General features: G+C 38.7%; 1 protein-coding gene across 3 annotated transcripts in view; it reads right to left on the reverse strand.

Annotated features, from left to right (window-relative positions):
• CPED1 (cadherin like and PC-esterase domain containing 1) overlaps positions 1-13,882 on the reverse strand; it is a 301,570-nt gene extending 287,688 nt beyond the window's left edge. For 2 of the 3 annotated variants that reach the window (XM_060156797.1, XM_060156798.1), the window contains exon 1: positions 13,255-13,882. In XM_060156797.1, the coding sequence (XP_060012780.1) occupies positions 13,255-13,503 (249 nt within the window). In that variant the 5' untranslated portion in view covers positions 13,504-13,882. The remainder of the gene's footprint in view (positions 1-13,254) is intronic. The other variant, XM_060156796.1, reaches the window with a different exon arrangement.
• Positions 13,883-22,181: the final 8,299 nt, after the last annotated feature.

Raw genomic sequence — 22,181 nt, forward strand, 5'->3', positions numbered from 1 at the left:
AAGGATTAGTGAAACCAATGCAGTTCCATTTCAGAACACGTTGATAGGACCCATTCTGCACTTTCAAATTCATGTGCTCTTTTTAATTATTACTTTGGTTCATCTATTAAGTACCCAAAGCCTCTATTAGTGAATTTAATTGAAAGTTGAATAAATTTTTTTCATTAAGATCCTTATATATAAACAAGACTCAATCAATACGTCTTCTATCATTATATTCCTTTTTTAACCCTGTGCCTGATAACCAAGATATTTTGGTTTGCATTTTGAACAAGTCTTTGTAAAGTACAAAGGTTGACAAAAGACTTTTACCTTGCAGATTTCCAACTTTGGTATAGTTTCTGTTAGAGAACATAAATCCTATTTTAGAACATGAGCTCATCGTTTCAGTGAGAATGGCTCCCTAGAAAAAATATCCAGTGAAAACCAAACAGAAAAGTAAAACCAAAACATTTTTTCACCCCAAAGGCCACAGACTCCAAGTTGATAATAGGAAGCAATTTTTATAATGTCAGTGTATCCAGTGGTTTCCATTTCAGAGGGTTTATCTTATGAGAGTTTCCAATTCCATTAGAACAAGAAACAGAATTGCTTACAGAGAGAAAGGCAGAGGCTGTTGCCACTATTGTGCAAAAAAAAAAAACCAAGAGAGAATGACACCTATAAACTGATTAATTCCTTGGTTCAAAGGAAATGTAACATAACTTGCTTAAATATGAGCTTCATCAAGACTTCATTAAAGTTTGTCTAATGTAAGCAAATTCGAATTTGTGTAAAATTCTCTCAGTATGAACGATTTTTCATCCATGTGCATATTTCACTGTAAAAATTTAACATAGCTCTAATCAACTATCTCAGAGAGAGACTGGTTCAAGATGGTGGAGTAGAAGGATGTATGCTCATCCCCTATTGTAAGAGCACCGGAATCACAATTAATTGCTAAACAATCGTCGACAGGAAGGCACTGGAACTCACCAAAAAAGATACCCCACATCCAAAGACAAAGGAGAAGCCGCAGTGAGACAGTAGGAGGGATGCAATCATGATAAAATCAAATCCCATAACCACTGGGTGGGTGACTCACAAACTGGAGAACAATTATACCACAGAAGTCCACCTACTGGAGTGAAGGTTCTGAGCCCCACGTCAGGCATCCCAAACTGTGCGTCCGGCAATGGGAGCAGGAATTCCCAGAGAATCGGACTTTGAAGGCTAGCAGGATTTGATTGCAGGACTTAGACGGACTGAGGGAAACAGAGACTGCACAAAATAGTGTGTGAATCAGGACCAAGGGGAAAGGAGCAGTGACCTCATAGGAGACTGAACCAGACCTACTGCTAGTGTTGGAGGGTCTCCTGCAGCAGCAGAGGGTGGCTGTGGCTCACTGCGGGGAGAAGGACACTGGCAGCAGAAGTTCCAGGAAGTACTCCTTGGCATGAGCCCTCCCAGAGTCTGCCATTAGCCCCACCAAAGAGCCCAGGTAGGCTCCAGTGTTGCTTCGCTTCAGGCCAAACAACCAACAGGGAGGGAACCCAGCCCCACCCATCAGCAGTCAAGCCAATTAAAGTTTCACTGAGCTCTGCCCACCAGAGCAACAGCCAGCTCTAGCCACCAGCAGTCCCTCCCATGAGGAAACTTACGCAAGCTTCTTACATAGTCTCATCCACCAGAGGGCAGACAGCAGAAGCAAGAAGAACTGCAAGCCTGCAGCCTGTGGAACGAAAACCACATTCACAGAAAGATACACAAAATGAAAAGGCAGAGGACTACATACCAGAGGAAGGAACAAGATAAAACCCCAGAAAAACAATTAAATGAAGTGGAGATAGGCAACCATCCAGAAAAAGAATTCAGAATAATGATAGTGAGGATGATCCAGGACCTTGGAAAAAGAATAGAGGCAAAGATCGAGAAGATGCAAGAAAGGTTTAACAAAGACCTAGAAGAATTAAAGAACAAAAAAACAGAGATGAACAATACAATAACTGAAATGAAAAATACACTAGACAGAATCAACAGCAGAATAACTGAAGCAGAAGAATGGATAAGTGACCTGGAAGACAGAATGGTGGAATTCACTGCCATGGAACAGAATAAGAAAAAAGAATGAAAAGAAATGAAGACAGCCTAAGAGACCTCTGGGACACCATTAAATGCACCAACATTCACATTATAGGGGTCCCAGAAGGAGAAGAGAGAGAGAAAGGACCCGAGAAAATATTTGAAGAGATTATAGTCAAAAACTTCCCTAACATGGTAAAGGAAATAGCCACCCAAGTCCAGGAAGCGCAAAGAGTCCCAGGCAGGAAAAACCCAAGGAGAAACATGCCGAGACACACAGTAATCAAATTGACAAAAATTGAAGACAAAGAAAAATTATTAAAAGCAATAAGGGAAAAACGACAAATAACACACACGGGAACTCCCCCATAAGGTTAAAAGCTGATTTCTCAGCAGAAACTCTATAAGCCAGAAGGGAGTGGCATGATATACTTAAAGTGATGAAAGTGAAGAACCTACAACCAAGATTACTCTACCTGGCAAGGATCTCAATCAGATTCGATGGAGAAATCAAAAGTTTTACAGACAAGCAAAAACTAAGAGAATTCAGCACCACCAAACCAGCTCTACAACAAATGCTAAAGGAAATTCTCTAAGTGGGAGACAAAAGAGAAGAAAAGGACCTACAAAAACAAACCCAAAACAATTAAGAAAACGGTCGTAGGAACATACATATCGATAATTACCTTAAACATGAATGGATTAAATGCTCCAAACAAAAGACACAGGCTTGCTGAATGGATACAAAAACAAGACCCACACATATGCTGTCTACAAGAGACCAACTTCAGACCTAGGGACACATACAGACTGAAAGTGAGGGGTTGGGAAAAGATATTCCATGCAAATGGAAAGCAAAAGAAAGCTGGAGTAGCAATATTCATATCAGATAAAATAGACTTTAAAATAAAGAATGTTACAAGAGACAAGGAAGGACATTACATAAGGATCAAGGGATCAATCTAAGAAGAAGATATAACAATTATAAATATATATGCATCCAACATAGGAGCACCTCAATACATATGGCAACTGCTAACAGCTCTAAAAGAGGAAATCGACAGTAGCAGAATAATAGTGGGGGGACCTTAACACCTCACTTACACCAATGGACAGATCATCCAAAATGAAAATAAATAAGGAAAGAGAAGCTTTAAATGACACAATAGACCAGATAGATTTAATTCATATTTATAGGACATTCCATCCGAAAACAGCAGATTACACTTGCTTCTCAAGTGTGCATGGAACATTCTCCAGGATAGATGACATCTTGGGTCACAAATCAAGCCTCAGTAAATTTAAGAAAATTGAAATCATATCAAGCATCTTTTCTGACCACAACACTATGAGATTAGAAATGAATCACAGGGAAAACTATGTTAAAAAAAAACACATAGAGGCTAAACAATATGTTACTAAATAACCAAGAGATCACTGAAGAAATCAAAGAGGAAATCAAAAAATATCTTGAGACAAAGGACAATGAAAACATGATGATCCAAAACCTATGGGATGCAGCAAAAGCAGTTCTAAGAGGGAAGTTTATAGCTATACAAGCCTACCTCAAGAAACAAGAAAAATATCAAATAAACAATCTAAGCTTACACCTAAAGGAACTAGAGAAAGAAGAACAAACAAAACCCAAAGTTAGTAGAAGGAAAGAAATCATAAAGATCAGAGCAGAAATAAATGAAATAGAAACAAAGAAAACAATAGCAAAAATCACTAAAACTAAAAGCTGGTTCTTTGAGAAGATAAGCAATATTGATAAACCTTTAGCCAAACTCATCAAGAAAAAGAGGGAGAGGACTAAAATCAATGACATTAGAAATGAAAAAAGATAAGTTACAACGGACACTGCAGAAATAGAAAGCATCCTAAGAGACTACTACAAGCAACTCTGTGCCAATAAAAGGGACAACCGGGAAGAAATGGACAAATTCTTAGACTGGTATAACCTTCCAAACCTGAACCAGGAAGAAATAGAAAATATGAACAGAGCAATCACAAGTAATGAAATTGAAACTGGGATTAAAAATCTTCCAACAAACAAAGGCCCAGGTCCAGATGGCTTCACAGGTGAAGTCTATCAAACATTTAGAGAAGAACTAACACTCAACCTTCTCAAACTCTTCCAAAAAATTGAAGAGGAAGGAACACTCCCAAACTCATTCTATGAGGCCACCGTAAGCCTGATACCAAAACCAGACAAAGATACTACAAAAAAAGAAAATTACAGACCAATATCAGTGATGAATATAGATGTAAAAATCATCAAAAGAATACTAGCAGACAGAATCCAACAACACATTGAAAGGATCATACACCATGATCAAATGGGATTTATCCCAGGGATGCAAGGATTCTTCAATATATGCAAATCAATCAATGTGATACATCATATTAACAAACTGAAGGAGAAAAACCATATGACGATCTCAATAGATGCAGAAAAAGCTTTTGACAAAATTCAACACCCATTTACAATAAAAACTCTCCAGAAAGTGGGCATAGAGGGTAACTACCTCAACATAATAAAGGCCATATATGAAAAACCCACAGCAAACATCATTCTCAATGGTGAAAAATTGAAAGCATTTCCTCTAAGATCAGCAACAAGACAAGGATGTCCACTCTTGCCACTATTACTCAACATAGTATTGCAAGTCCTAGCCATGGCAATCAGAGAAGAAAAAGAAATAAAAGGAATACAAATTGGAAAAGAAGACGTAAAACTGTCACTGTTTGCAGATGACATGATACTATACATAGAGAATCCTCAAGATGCCACCAGAAAACTACTAGAATTAATCATTGAATCTGGTAAAGTTTCAGGATACAAAATTAATGCACAGAAATCTCTTGCATTCCTAGACACTAACAACGAAAGATCAGAAAGAGAAATTAAAAAAACAATCCCATTCACCATTGCAACAAAAAGAATAAAATACCTAGGAATAAATCTACCTAAGGAGGTAAAAGACCTGTACTCAGAAAACTGTAAGACATTGATGAAAGAAATCAAAGATGACGCAAACAGATGGAGAGATATATCATGTTCTTCGACTGGAAGAATCAACATTTTGAAAATGACTATACTACCCAAAGCAACCTACAGATTCAATGCAATCCCCATCGAATTACCAATGGCATTTTTTAGAGAACTAGAACAAAAAAATCTTAAAATTTGTATAGAGACACAAAAGACCCCAAATAACCAAAGCAATCTTGAGGGAAGAAAACAGAGCTGGAGAAATTAGACTCCCTGACTTCAGACTGTACTACAAAGCTACAGTAATCACAACAATATGGTACTGGCACAAAAACAGAAATATAGATCAACGGAACAGGATAGAAAGCCCAGAGATAAACCCATGCACCTATGGTCAACTAATCTATGACAAAAGAGGCAAGGATATACAATGGAAAGAAGAGAGTCTCTTCAATAAGGGGTGCTGGGAAAACTGGACAGCTTCATTTAAAAGAATGAAATTAGCACATTCCCTAACACCATACACAAAAATAAACTCAAAATGGATTAAAGACCTAAATGTAAGACCAGACACTATAAAACTCTTAGAGGAAAACACAGGAAGAACACTCTTTGACATAATCAAAGCAAGATCTTTTTGACCCACCTCCTATAGTAACGGAAATAAAAATAAAAATAAACAAATGGGACCAAATGAAACTTAAAAGCTTTTGCACAGCAAAGGAAACCATAAACAAGACGAAAAGAGAACCCTCAGAATGGGAGAAAATATTTGTAAACGAATCAATGGACAAAGGATTAATCTCCAAAATATATAAACAGCTCATGCAGCTCAATATTAAGAAAACAACCAACCCAATCAAAAAATGAGCAGAAAACCTAAACAGATATTTCTCCAAAGAAGACATACAGATGGCCAAGAGGCACATGAAAAGCTGCTCAACATCACTAATTATTAGAGAAATGCAAATCAAAACTACAATGAGGTACCACCTCACACCAGTTAGAATGGGCATCATCAGAAAATCTATAAACAACAAATGCTGGAGAGGGTGTGGAGAAAAGGGAATCCTCTTGCACTGCTGGTGGGAGTGTAAATTGATACAGCCACTATGGAGAACAAAACGGAGGTTCCTTAAAAAATTAAAAATAGAATTACCATATGATCTAGCTATCCCACTACTGGGCATACACCCAGAGAAAACCATAATTCAAAAAGACACATGCACCCCAATGTTCATTGCAGCACTATTTACAATAGCCAGGACATGGAAGCAACTTAAGTGTCCATCAACAGATGAATGGATAAAGAAGAAGTGGTACATATATACAATGGAATATTACTCAGCCATAAAAATGAACGAAATTGGGTCATTTGTAGAGACGTGGATGGACCTAGAGACTGTCATACAGAGTGAAGTAAGTCAGAAAGAGAAAAACAAATATCGTATATTAACACATATATGTGGAATCTAGAAAAATGGTACAGATGAACCGTTTTTCAAGGCAGAAATAGCGACACACGTGAAGAGAACAAACATACGGACACCAAGTGGGGAAAGCAGGATGGGGGGCTGGTGGTGGGATGAATTGGGAGATTGGTATTGACATATATATACTACTATGTATAAAATAGATAACTAATAAGGAAAACATCAAAAAATAAAATATATGCAAGTAGATTAATAAAAACAAACAAAAAAACTATCTCAGAGAAATCCACAAGCATTAAATGCTCATCATTAGCCCAAACAATTCTAGGAAAATCACATACCTGTTAGTATGCTGAAAACATCTCCTGAGAGACTCCTATACATAGACCTCTGTCTTTAGATGCCATCAGCTCTATTTTAGAATATTTACATCCAAATCTGGTTAAAATATAAAAACATGTAAAAGGAAAACCTCAATTTTTGTCAGAATGTGTTAAAAAATGGAAATTGCTTGAGACAAAGAGGGGTTAAATGATGGTGACAGAGAAGCCAAGAGGGATGGAAGTATTTAGCGAGGCATATAGGTTAGGAGAGATTTTTTGTTTTGTAATTTATGGTAGATACTTGAGGATGTTTATTTAGAGGAGAAGAATCCCAAAGAGACAAATGAGCTGAAGAGAAGAAGAGAGCTGTATAATAACTGATGAAGGAAATTCAATGTAGCAAAATGCAAGATCGTTACACTAGGCAAAAGTGCAAGAAATGGTACAGGAAGGACTTTGAGGAATATTGGTACAGGGAAAAGACGGAGTGGAGGACCTGAGAGTTCAGTGAAGGCAAAAAGAGAGAAGGGCGGAGTTCCTCTCATCTCTTGGCCTCTGCTTTAAAGAGGACTGTCTCTGACCCTTAAACTCATGATTCATTTATTTATTCATTCATTGACTAGATATTTATTCAGTCCTCATTAGATATCAGATACTGTTTTGGCACTGGGGATGTAGCAATAAACCAGTCAAATAAAGTCGTTGCTGTTAAGGAGCTTATATTCTATGTAGGGAGACAGATAGTAAACAAATAGATAAATATTTATTCAGTGTCAAAAATCTTAACCTCTTTCCCCTACCCTACACCCATCTCATCTCTCCATATCCTCAGCTATAACGTGCGGATAGTGCTAGCATCGTAAATTAAAAAAAAAAAAAAATTCAGCCCAAACCGAAGACCTTGCTTAGAGGTAAGCAGGCCTCACTCTGAGTGACATTATCATCCTCCCTAGGTTTTATCTTGGTTCTAAAGGCTCATTTTACTGCGAAAAGGCAATAGCTTAGAGGCTGGAGAACAGGGAGAGAAACTCAATGTATCTTTCATCTCAGACTCTCCTTACCCAAGTACTTATGTTCACTGCCAGCAATAACTCATTGCTCACCTACTTTGGGAAGGTCAAATGTTAGGGTCTATAGAAACTACAGAGATGGGTAAATCCTCAAAGAGATTAAATAATAATTATCCTGATAGTTAATACTAACTGAGCACTTCCTACCCGCCAGACACTTCAAGTGCTTCACATGATTTCTCTCATTTAAGCTTCATGGTAGTCTTGTAAGGTGATAATATATGCATGTTCAGGTGAGGAAAGAAAATCCTGAAGAGGTCAAGAAATGTTCCCAAGGTAGCAAGGTAACAAGTGCTATTGATTTGACTTGAGAGCTCACATGCTGAACCATTCTGCCTCCCCAATTTTATTAGTTTCCCAGGGCTGCCATTACAGAGTACCACACACTGAGTGGCTTAAAGCAACAGAAATGTATTGTCTCACAACGCTGGAGGCTAGAAGCTAGAAATCAAGGTGTCAACAGTGCCATGCTACCCCTGAAACCTGTAGAGGAATCCTTCCCGGCCTCTTCTGAGCGTCTGGTGGTTTGCTGACAAGCTTTGGGCTTCCTCGGCTTGCAGCCGCACAACTCCCATCTCTAAAACAGCATCTCAACTGGTCTGCCTGCCTTCAATTCGATCCCGTCCAGTCCACTCTGCAATGTGCATTCTGGAGTGTTCTCTCTATTCGTGCCACGTTTTGCTTTTCATTCTTTGGAGGTTCCCTGTTGCCTTCAGGACAGAATCTACACTCCTTATCATGCCCGCATTTCCGACATCTATATCCTGCTGAACTCTCTACTTCATCTATTTGCCTTCTCGCTCTGCTTCCCTCAACACATCACATACATACACACACACACACACTCTTTAATTTCTTCTTTGCAAATGCGGTGTTTTCTGCTTGTAATACTCTTTTCTTTCTCTACACTTTCTAGTTCCTTCTCATCTTTCAAAATGTTGCCTTAAAGTTATGGATTCCCTAACATTCTCTTTATTTACTTGTCTGTCTCAGAGCGCTGTATATTTCTGTATCACCAGTACCTGACACTGTGTCTGGCAAGTATAAATGGTTCAACAAATATTTACTAAATAAATGAAGAAAGTGAATGAATGAATGAAAGGGATGAGAAGGAGAAAAGGTAAAGATGAAGGAAGGGGTTTTTTTTCAGTTGGAGAGGAGAGCTCTCAGTGAGATAGTTGCAAATATTTCATTTAAAGAAAGTGATGCTATTTCCCAAGAGTAGGAACATATTTAGAAATTCTCTGTGGATTTTAGAAAGCAAAATTAGCACAACTACTGGATCAGACACTAGATCACCCTGCCCTACCCCTCCAAAGGGCATTACTCATGCCACTGTTGTGATCATAAAGCTATGGACACTTTTCACCACCGTGCCCACCAGAGACCTGGACGCTCCTATGCACATTACAGATTGAAAGGAGGGTCCACCCCGCTTTTACCTGGCAGCACTGCACCCACCGAGGCGCTGGCTCCCCCATGGCCACCCAGAGAATCCATGCAACACTACTTAGAGGTGGCATGGGACCAATTCTAACCAATGAAAGACGGAAGAAAGAGAAAGCCAGGAGACAGATAAATTGCTTGTCCTTCTTGCCCTTTTCCCCCGGTGCCTGTTCTGAGATGCAGTAGTTTAATACGGCCTCTCTGGAAATGTCTCCCGATAGTTCACCCACTTGTGTTTGCTCTCCTTTTTTCTTTATTTCCCCCTCTCTCATATTCCTGGGATTGCACCAACCAGTACAATGTTATCATTTAAGTGTTTGCCATAGGTTCTGTTTTGGGAAAACCTAGACTAAACAAGTAATTTTTAGAATTTTCAAAGGCTAAATATATCATGCATTATTAGAAACAGAAACAGATTAAATAAGAAGTATTTGTAGTGAAAGCATTCACTTATCTGCATTGGCTTATTGTTGGACACTGGGAGGGTAGTTGTAGGGAACTGTCACTGAAAATAGTCAAGAAGAAATGGAGAACAAAGAGTCAAACAACAAAGAAATAGTCTCCTTGTGGAACATCAACAAGAGATAATCAGAAACACATGGCTATGGTGAGTACGGATATATTCCCCAAAGAGTTAAGTTTCCATTAAAGGAGCATTTACCAAGGAAATTTTCTTCCATTGTGTCTGTTTATAATTTAATGTGCTTCCTATGTTATGGAATATTGAAATGTTAGATTCTAGGAAAATAAATAAATCTATTGTGTGACCTACTTCAGTGAAGAGAACTCAAATTGTCTTCAGTTTATATATTAAGTTGAAATAATTTTAAGACACAGCACAAGCAACTAATATCGGGAGAAAACCCAGAAAAAATGACAAAATTACATCTGCTTAGCAAGGCTGTTTGTAAAGCTCGAATGGAAAAAGGAATCTGGCCAGAGGAGGGAGCGCACTTCCTCACTACGGAAAGTTGGCATATACCATACCATGATCTCAATCTGTGCTGAAAACAGTTTTAGACATTGAACCAGATCCCAGTTACAAAGGTGTAAAGAGCACAGTCACTTACCTTTAAATATTTGCTACTCCAGAACGCTCTGTTACTTGGCTGGTAAAGCATAAAAGGTCCTCTCTTAGAAACAACTACAACCAAAACAACTGGGAAATACTTATTGCTTATTCATGAAAGTATGAAAACTATGATTTGAGAAATACGCTATGAGTATACTTCGGTTTCAGAATGTCTATCCCTGCAGACACTATAGCATTCACTGAAATAGTTTTTCAAATGTCTTCTAGTGGATTCGTTAAGATTTTTTTTCCTTTTTTAGATTTATAAACTCAGACCCAACTTTTCCTGAAGGGGCAATGAAAGTTGAAATGTACTGCTTTTTAAGCATTGTCTTATTTCCTAGTGTTTCTTTAGGTCTGAATATCTGAAGAGGATCATAGTTTTTCCCAGAGAACAGCACATACATGTACACACATTTTTTGCATAAAATGCTTGGGTTTGGTAGACATCTTATACATCCAAATACTTTCTGGAATCCATGAACCTGAGGTCAAAACCAGCTGTTTTAGGTAACTTTAAAAGTCACCTAAAGATGGATGGATACAAGTAAGGGAAAGCGCTAGTAAAATGAATATTTTGGTTTGCCAATAAAAGTAATAACAAAACCCAAAATTTATAGATAGAAACAATGCATCTTCTATAAAATGCCTAAAAAGCTATATTTTAGGTCTTGAGGAAAATCTAGGTAGCATCTTATCAGTTATCTTTTTAATGAACTTCTTAAGTAGCTGTTTTTGAGAAGGATCTATGTATGTACTCCAAACACATTTCTTTCTTCACTTTAGCTGTCTGAAAGACTATTTAATCTTCAAAAAGTGATTATTATTTGATTCTTTTCTGGAACATATATTACAAGGAGAACTAATTTATATTGGATTTTAACTAACTTCCACATGATACTTTCTGTCTAATAAAAACTGGCTGTAAACCAAAGGCTGGCCCAAGTTAAGTTGAAAATAGAAGTACATGGCAAATGTTTGGAAATTCAGTTTTCATATCCACTGAGCTTCTGAACTATAATTGTGACTTCAGAATCTTGCTTACAGTTAAAATATTTAAGACTGTGGAAAAAAATCATCATGTGTTAGGCATTTTTTGTGAAGAACATTCTAGAGTGAATGTTTTACACGAGCAGCCAATAAGTTTCAGATGGTTTATAAGTGGCAGGAGGTCCAAAGCTGAAATGGAATTTTCTGTGACAGCCTACAAATAACAGTTAACATATGCCTAAGTTACAGTCAAAAACAGGAGTCACCGTAAAGTCAAGTAGTGAGTAAGAAAGGCCGTAAGTTAATGAATAAAAACCTTTTTGTCCAAAGTTCTTAGCAAAAATTTTAGGTACTTAAAGAGCAAAACCGTCTCAAATATTTTTAAAGAAATTATAGTTATTGGAAACAAACAAGAAGTGACTTTCAAAGTCATAGTTTACACCCATCATAAATTTGATGTATTAAAAATGTAGATAAGAGTTAAGTTAATGCTGGTATAAATTAACAAAAAATATAAATTCTTCAATTAATTTAATATTTGATTCACACTTGCCGTTGAAGTTTCATCTCGATATGTTTCTAGTGATATTATCTGCTTTTTTGTCCTATTTCTTGGTCAAGATATTTCTTGACATTGTTGATAAAATAATCACTCAAAAGTCTTCACATTTTCTTTGTTCAAACCTGATATTATCTCGTATTTCAGTATGTTCTTACAGCTGTGGTTTCACAAATTGTTATCAGAGCTTTGAATTTACTTTTTTGAGCATCTTCCCTGCAGTAGGGACCAGATGGATGTATCATGTCATAACGTGGCCTGCCTAAACATCTTTGAGTGTCATCATACCTACATTACCTAGCTCAAAAGTCTGAAATGAAATACATAAAAGAATTTTTTAAACAAGATGGTGTGGTGTTAGCAATAATGGTAGCAGTAAGTGTTGGTATTCAACAAGAAATTCTGCTCCAAACACTAACCATGATCATAGGACCTACCTAAATCTACTCTAGATATAAGATAGTACTTAAAGATTCCTAAATTATCTTGCTACACTATTGCTGTAGCATAGAAATCAGTGGTTTTGCTATCATGAATATGTGTGTGTGTTTTTCTGTTTCTTTTCTAGACTGGATTATTTTAAAGGTCTTCATTTCACTAACAGGCATGAACAGAGTGGTATATTAAAATAGAAATTCTGTGTATTTACTTATGTTTCGTGTTTTTCCAACACTTGACAAGTAAGATTAGTAAAGTTAATTAGAATAGTATAAGTATGGAATAATCTGTATTTTTCTAATTCTATAAGCAATAAAATGCCGTGTCAATTCTTTTGAAGAAGCCTATTATACTATTTTTTAAGTGCTTCAAAAAATAAATGTATTGCTTTAGAAATGTGACAAATAGACTTAACCAATTATAAAATGTAATTTTGCAGTAACTTCAAGTCTGGAATGGTCTGACCACTCATACTGACTGCCTTGAGGAAAGAGACACTCAACGTTTACCAAATTTTATGAATATTTGATTTTTGTTCCTGAACTGTAAATCTTCAGATCTCTCAGAATCCCAGTATTTTAGAAAGAATTCACATCATTCCTATCTCCTCCAAATTGTCTATTTCATTTAGCTGAAATGAAGTGAAATTCTGAGAGAGAAAATAATGACCAGGACTCTCTGGAAGTAAATGTAAGAAGTTTGAGCTAACATGTGTTTCACTGTCATAAGGTCACTGTCTGGACTGTGTATACAGTCTGATCCTTTTCAGACCTCATGGAAGTTAATTTTAGTATTACAGAAGGGACAGAGAGAAGCAGACTGCTATCTTTGCAGAGAATGTCAAGGTTAAGCTTATGACCGCCTTACCTTTCTGACTTCCTGTGCCTTATCGGAGAGAAGTAAGCACTGCTTGTCCAGGGACAATCCTTCCTTGCATCTGCTTGCCTGGGTTTCGGTGGGTGTGTTTGGGGCAGCCTCAGGGACAGCAGCTGTGAGCTTCCTTGCCCCCCGGAATGTCAGGGTCTGGTAGAAGAGACAGATTGCCACCACCAAGCCCACCAAGAAGGGCCGGGGGCAAAATCGCCGACGACAAAGGAACACTGGACGACAGACCATGACCAGTTCAGCTTCACTTGGCCCCTGTCCACGTTGCCGGAAAAGTCATAGCAGCTATTTTTTGTCAGCATGAAAAACACAAATCTGTCTTCTTTTTCCACAACTTAAATCAAATCAAGATAGCTCCATCCCCACTTAAGAACTTTCCGAAGTATCCTGCCAAAGAATCATCGGTCCCAAAAGTCTGCGGCGGTTAATAAGAGCCCTTCCATGGATGACAGTAAAAAGTGGTTGGCCTCGGTTAAAAAAAGACATCAAAATAATAATAGTTGTAACTAATAACCTGAGCGTACTCCAGGCTGTCAAACTGTTGCTTCCGGTAATGCCTTATTTTTCACAACATCCTTAAGCTCACAGCAAAAGCTTCACAGGAAAAGAGAAACAACACCAAAGTAAATCTGGAGTCTAAAAACAGCACCGGAGAACGCAATAGGTTTATACCATAGTGCCTGTTGCACGGCTGGAGGCGGGCCAGCTTGCCTTAACAGTTCCTCATTTTTCCTCCGGTTTTAAAGCTGTCCTGCTTTCAGCCTTTCATGTTTCTTAACTGCTTCCCTTCATTCCATTTTAAACTGCCACTTTCCTGTAAGCCTTCCCGGCTTTTAACAGAAAAAGGGAATACAGGGTCTGAAGGGACATGGTTACCATCCGCGGGGTTTGCCTTGTATTTGTTTCATTCCGTTTCGAGTTCAAAGTTCTACGTACTTACTCAGTTTTCATCCTTTTAGCCAGAAAAAAAAAATACTTTCCATGATCCCCTAATGGCTTGCTGATCAAAACCACTCAGAAGGAAACACCCAGTCGTATGACTCCAATTCATCTCCCACCCACGGACACACTCACGCAGGCACACAGAGCCACACGCGCGCGCCGGCCGCACTCGCTGAGGGGAGCGGGGAGCAGGGCGCAGGGAGCCGGGCGCGGGGCCCGCGGGCAGCGCAGCCACTGTCCGGCGAGGGGGCGGGGCTAAGGCCCGGGCTCTTAGGTCCTCGGGGGCGGCCGGAGCGCGCCGTTAGCCCAGGATCAGAAAGGGTGGGCTTCCCCAAACTGGAAACATTTCTCATTTCCCCTGAAATGTGACTGTCCACCCAGAGCTGTAGAATTTGAAATACATTATTTGATATTTGACCCCTTCTGTTTTTTTTTTCTAATACAGCATTGGAAAAACAAATAGCCCTTCGTCAGCTGATGTCAAAGGTCGAGGGGGAGACTAGAGCAGGCTCGGTGAGGGAATTGGGAGGATCTTCACTCGAAGGAATTACGGTCACTCTTATGGGGATAAGAGGGTCACGGGTACTGTCTGGACCTCAGAACATGAAAGTCTGTTGTATGCACTGATTCCACTGGAAATGATCTTTTTCTGCTCAGTATCTAACTCATATCACATTATTGCTCCTTTCCTGGACTAGGGCTGAGTCTTTCAAAGGCTAATTGCCTGACACTTCACTCCCGTGATGAGTGGACTATAGCAGACGTTGGTAACTTTCGGTCATCAGAAAGGGGTACGCAGCACGCTTTGTTCAGAAGTCAACTCAATCTAATGCTATACAGACTGCCACAAGGAACCCCTAACAGGGCAAGTCTGCAAACTCCATCCACTTTTGCTGAGTCGGCTCAGGGAATGCCATGGAGAAAGGCAATCTGTCCCGTGCATGTTGCTCACGTCTCCCAGCCTTTGCTTTGCGATCTCTGGACACCCAGGACTGGCTTAGGCTCACAGCAGATATTCTTCTAAGGCTCTTCTAAATAGGTTTTGTGACCTGTTTCTGACCAAAACTCGTTCTTGTGGGCTGAGGTTCTCCTGTGAGGCCACACCTCTAAAGTGATCCCATCCCTTAGGCACGCTGTCAGTCACTCGTATTTTGTGAGACGGAGCGCCCCCTACGGGTGCCTCGCTATTACAGATTCAGAGACAAAAGGTCATCTACCTTATCGCTTGTAAGAAACTACTTTAACACTTTAACAGATTAATTAAAGCTTTAGAGAATAAGTATTCACACTAAAGCTAGATTTATCCCGAACCCTTGCATATATCCCCTCCAGTTTTTTAAAATATTTTTTATTTATAGATTCAGAATCCTCAATCCCATGACAAGTGAAGTACTGATAGCAGGGGAAAATGAAGTGGCATTTGACTTTTAGAAGCCAAGAGTTTTAAGAGGAAATGGTTAAACAGTAGTGTTGGAAGATATAGTTACAATGTAATTTGAGAGATAATAGGAATTGGTGTTCTCTAAACTGGAATTGTCCTTGTGTTGGTGTGATCTGAGGTGAGACGAAGTTCTTTACTAGGTGAAAAGGAATGAACACACATTTCTATTAAGGCAAAAAGTCTGAAGACTGAGAGTCTGAGGAACCTGAGGGGTTATTTTTATGCATTATTAAATTTAAAACATAAACCAGATGCTAAAATCATATTGTCTTTGAGCTGGGAGAAGTGAAAGACAACAGCATAGTTAATTTTTATAGCTACACTTCAAGTAACAGGAATCAGAAGATGGCAAATTAGTGTTCTAGAAATGATACTGGCAGGTTGAAAAACCCAGTGGGAAGATGGTAAATAAACGACTATCTGCAGAAGTGAGAAAAGGGATAATTAGCGTGGGAAGTTGGAAAGAAGAGGCGGGAAATAAGATACAAATAGACTAAGGCAGTCCATAGACAACATCTGACGTTAGAGTTAGTCCCATCTGGGTTTAGAATCATAGCACTGCCTCTTATCACATGGTTTTAAACAAGTGATTTGTGAAATGAGGATACTAATTCTTCCTTTGAAGTGTTGTTGGCGTGACTAGATGAAATAATGTATACAATAAGCGTTCTGTGCACATGTGTTGGAAAAACGCATGCTGAACGCATGTCTGTTATGTTTTCAATCCTGTGGCTGAGCTCAGTCTGGTTTGGTGCCAGACATATGAACAGATAATTATCAAATATCGGGCCTCTTGGAGAAGCCCCCAAAGCAAACATGGGCGCTTAGTATTAGTTCTCTTTCCTTTATTCTTTGAGGTGATGGTGGGGGGCCGATGCTGGTTTGGGAGAATGAGAGCGAGAGAGGGATGAGAGGAAGGTGGAGACTACAAGTGGGGGGTACTTACGCCCTAGTTGTAAGGCAAGGTGAAGTAGGAGCATGTGTTAGAGTCTGGAGGTGTCAGATCAGGGAACAGTGAAGACAGAGAGTAAGTTGTTTCAGTGAGAGGAGTAGGAGGGTAACACGCAGTAGAATTATATGAAACTGTGGATTCTGGCAGTGTTTCAGAATGAATGTTTTTGTGCATATAATTTCATAAAGTACCTCTTTCCCTAAATCACTTCAGTATTCAAGGGCCTGTATTTAAGTGGCATCAACCTGGGACAATAGAGTGGCAGGTCTTTTAGAATTCTATAGTTCAAGGTTGGACAAAACACAACAATCTTCCTCTTCAAACCTCTCTAACACAAAACATACTCTTTTATCACACTTATGTTCCCTTTCGGTTTTGATATGAAGTGGGGGTGAAAGGAGAGGTTGAATTTAATAATTGTTGTTTGAAAAGGTATTTTTAAAAATTATTTTATTTTTTAAACTAGAGAAATAAAGCTATCTCTAATAGAGAAGATTCCAGTATCCTATCAGGAACTTTGGGAAAGTATTTCTCTCTTTGAGTGTCACTTTCCTCATAAAATAGGGGCTTCAGTGATCACTAGATAATCTCACAGGTCACCTGAGGCTCCGAAGTTACGCTTGTAGGGATGCATTTTTGACATGGATTTCCTCTCTGTTGCAACCTGGTAAGAAGAGGAAGTCTTCAGATTCTGGGCCCACTTGGTTTCCTGCAGGGGAAAGCCTTTTTCTTTCAAGAAAGCTCCTGGGGCTTCCCTGGTGGCGCAGTGGTTGAGAATCTGCCTGCTAATGCAGGGGACACGGGTTCGAGTCCTGGCCTGGGAGGATCCCACATGCCGTGGAGCAACTAGGCCCGTGAGCCACAACTACTGAGCCTGCGCGTCTGGAGCCTGTGCTCCGCAACAAGAGAGGCCGCGATAGCGAGAGGCCCGCGCACCGCGATTAAGAGTGGCCCCCGCTTGCCACAACTAGAGAAAGCCCTCGCACAGAAACGAAGACGCAACACAGCAAAAATTAATTAATTAATTAACTCCTACCCCAACATCTTCTTAAAAAAAAAAAAAAAGAAGAAAAAACAAGAAAGCTCCTGACCACAGTGATGTAAAATTCAGTTGTAGATACTAGTGGTGATGTCATGAGTTAAGTCCTGGGGGTGCTGTCAGTCACACCTGGGCACTCACCTTCCAGTACCTCTTCCCTAGAGAGTCTGAATGACCTCTTCCCAGCTCCTACCACCTCTCTTCAAATAATGACCATGGAAATTTCCCCATAAGCTCTGAACATACAGGAAACTTTTAAATCATGAATTACATATTGAATCTTTACTATGCAAAAACATCATCCCAGGCAATGTGGAAAACTGAAGACATATAACAAATACCATAAATGACTAAAATATGATAAACACAATGATGAATTGGTCAGGATAGGATAACTTCTGTAACAAATAACTTTGAAATCTCAGAGACTTGATACAATAAAATCTCGTTTTGCACTCATATAATTTTCCAGTGTTTATCAGTTTCCATTAAGACATTTAGCACCCAAGGTCCTTCCACCTGGTGACTTTCCATACTCTAGAATCTTGGACACCCACTGAGATCCTCTGAACCCTACTAGCAGATGAGAAATGAGAAAGGCAAGGAGAATTATGTGAGAGGTCTTTTGGGACTAAGGTTCAAATTGTCATATATCCTTCGGTCCACATTCTACTGGTCAGAGCCCAATTATATGGACCCACCTAACTGAAACTGAGATGGAAAATGAGGTTTAGCTACATGCCCACGAGGAAAAGGAAAAGAGGCTGATAAACATAGCATTCCCAAACACAACTAAGATGGAGATAAGTCAAGTACTGTGGAGAACTGTAATTGGGAGTCCACATCTTTTGAGAAGTGATAAGGAAAGCTTCAGGAAAGTGGCAGTTTCTCAACTGGGCCCTGAAAAGTCACAAATATTTCAACTGCTGCAGGTTTTATGTCTTAGTGGGAGAGACTAAGGATAGAACTGGAGAGTTCGGTCCTGATCAAGGATGGCTCTAATTTCTAAGTTAAAGGGTTTATTTAGCCATCTGTAGACAGGAATCCAAAAAGTTTCTTCCGCACATGATTTATTAATGAAGATATTATAAGTCAGACTAGGAAGGCCATTATCTTCATTTATCTGAGAATACTGTTATATTACCACTATCTTTAGTTGTAAACTCACAAAGCAAAACCTCTTTTGTTTTTTGGGTAGAATAAGAACAACCACATGGGTCAAGTTTATGTGGTTACTCTCAATGGTGCAAAATATATGCAAGATTGAATAGAAAAGTCTGTGTGCAAGGTCAGATTCTTGCCTTAGGGCCCACACTGTCCTTGTGGAGGAAAATGCTGCACTAGTGTAAGGTACGTGCATATACACCTGATCATGTGTTATCCCACAAAGCCATGCAAACACACAGCACTAATTTATATCAGGGTTAGCAACATGCGTCCTTTCACTTGTCTTTAGAACTTTACACCTCCCACTCATTATAATGAAAAACCAAAAGTTCCAACTACAGTTAGACTCATGTCTTGTTCTTGTTATGCTGGAGGAGTATGAAGAGAAATCCGAAAACAGTTTTGCAAGTTTTCTGCAATTTCTAATGCAATCAACATTTAAACTTGCTTAATTTCCTTCTAACGCAATTCCATTGCCTCTCTCCTAAACATTATGTGGAGTCACTTTTTGTACAAATCTATGGATTTCAATTTAAGACCACTGAAACTTTATGGGGTTTTAGTTCAATTAAAAAAAAAAGATTTTTCCCTTCCTTTGTAGTGGTTCTAAAACCACTCTAGGCTGCTGAATGGTGAGCTCAGGATTTGCAGAGGTCTGGGAATTGCATTAAAGGGTAGAAGGGACTTCCCTCAGGCACAGCATTTGTTCAATTTACACATGGAAATAAAATACCACAGTGAAAATCTTCGTTTTTCTACTTTTTCTTGTTTGATGTTTGCTTGAACAGATACATTCTATAGTCTTTAAATTTCTAGATGAACAAAACAGTCCAGATAGACTAAATCCTCCAGACTAAATGCTTATCATTTAAAAACAAATATTTATTTATTTATTTGGTTGCACCGGGTCTTAGTTGCGGCAGGTGGGCTCCTAAGTTGCGTCTCCAGGGCTCTTTGGTTACGGCTTGCCAGCTCCTCAGTTGCGGCATACAAACTCTTAGTTGTGGCATGCATGTGGGATCTAGTTCCCTGACCAGGGATCGAACCCAGGCCCCCTGCATTGGGAGCACGCAGTCTTATCCACTGCACCACCAAGGAAGTCCCTAAATGCTTATCATTTTAAATTGTCCACTAGACCAGTGTTTCTGAGCACATAAATCTCCTGGAGAGTCCATATGAGAACACTCGGTGCTGCCTTTCTGAAATGGGACGTACACTCGCCAGCTCTCCATAGTTCTTGACCAGTCACTCTACTTATTTTTCACAACTTTCTCTCTTCATAAGCATTTTGAATTTGCTTGCACCAGTACCCAAAATTACTTGTATCATATTCCATGCTGTATTCTAGTTATCAGTGTACTTATATCTCTTTACAGTATAAACTGCTTTCTGACAGAAACTATTTTACTCATCTCCCTATTCTTGCAGTATCTATCAGTGTCTTCCTGCAAATGATTAAAAAATTCCCATTTGTAGAGGTCTATACATCATAAATTCAAATATTTTCTCATATTATTGCCATTTTTCCCACAAGAAATATTTCACATCTTGTTAACATTTAACCCAGTGCGGGTAATTTTGTTCCCCAGAGGGCATTTGGCATTGTCTACAGCCTTTTCTTGTTGTCACAACTTGTGGGCCCAGGAGGGATGCTAATGACATCTCGTGTGTAGATGCCAGGAACGCTGCTAAACATCCCACAATGCACACGACAGCACCACCACAACAAAGAATCATCTGGCAGAAAATGTCAGTAGGGCTAACGTTGGGAAACTGAAGTTTAACCAAAGGAATAGTTTGTTGCACAATTTTTACATGTGGGTGCCAAAGATGGTCTGTTACTTAATTTAGAATAGTGAGTCCCTGAGCAGCTTGTGGCAATGACAGAATTAGCTTCACTGGGATTTTTAACCATTCCTTGAATGCGTAATTATACTGCTCCCCCAAACAAATGCAACTTGCGCATATTATTTCCTTTAAGCCTTCCAAATTTGCTTTTAAGGTTCGCATCCTCTACACAGGTAGCATGGTAAATATTTAATCCAATGAATTATACATCCCCAATGTTTTACTATGTTGAGATGTAAACTTACACCTTGGCATGGAGCCAGAATTCCTAATTTTTTTAATCAGTTAATACATAAAACATGAACAAATTCAATTTGTTATATCATAGTAGCAAATTATGTTCTTTACCTTAATTAGAAGTTTCATTCCTCTTCTCTGTAGATTGACAATATAATATTCCTTGGAAACCATAATACACTGAAAGAAATTTTCTCAAGATAGCCACATAATTTAGCTTGTTTTCTTTTAAAAAATGTAATCACAGTTCAATCATCCATTTTTATTTTCAGAAAACAAAAAGTATTTTGAAATTTTCCCAGCATTAAATTTTCTCCCTGAAAGACTGATGTGTGTGATGGGAGATGGGAAGGGGTAGGTTTGGTCTTATCACTCCAATGAAGACTGGCATTCATTTAGCCAATCTGAGCGGCTAAGAAGGAAACGTTCTTTGACAGAGTATGGTTCTTTGGTTACATGTATACCACATAAAGTCAAAAGACTACTTCTATATTTAAATCATATGCTAATATATGAGCTTTTTTATGTTTTGTTTTGTTTTGTTTTCAACAGATAAGGGAACTCTCAAACATTCATAAGTGGCAACCACTGGAAAAGTGAAGAAGCTTTTGGTGCACTTGGGAAACCCATGAAAAAAATTATCCTTATGATCAATGCCTCAAACTACCCAAGAAAACAATTATTTGTCATATTGAAGATAAATATACAAATGTTTCAAGGATACAAATAAAAAATTGATAAATTCTAATGGGACATACTGGGGAGGTCACATTAAAAGTTTCTACTAGGCTAATTATAATATTAGCAAAATCACTCCAATGAACTGACTCATATTTATGTTCAGGGTTATTTAGAAATATTTCTGCCTGGCCCCTTGTATTCCATTTGACCTCGACAGCTTTTTAAAGTAACTTGGTACCAATTATAATTATGCTTAACGTATTAGCATGGAGGGTCCCTCTACTGGAGTAGATTTAACAGTGCAAAATGAATTAAAATATGACCACTGTTTTTTCCTACAAGCAATATTAAACTTGTAAATGTTTTAAACTAGTTCATCATTAAGACTAGCAAGTATACACTTTCCTATGAAAAACTACTCTTCTTCACTAACAGGCCAGTAGAAGTGGGGAACGGGAATAAGCAACACACACACCTGTACACATTCCTCACCCTCACCTCCCACATTGGCTTCTGAATTTTCAATGAGCAGCAGAAAAATGAATGATTATAATGTTCTCTTTATAGTCTCCTTTGCCAGGAGTGAAGAAAAGTATATGGCT

The sequence above is a fragment of the Lagenorhynchus albirostris genome, chromosome 8 (assembly GCF_949774975.1).
Source record: "Lagenorhynchus albirostris chromosome 8, mLagAlb1.1, whole genome shotgun sequence".
Classification (NCBI taxonomy): Eukaryota; Metazoa; Chordata; class Mammalia; order Artiodactyla; family Delphinidae; genus Lagenorhynchus; species Lagenorhynchus albirostris.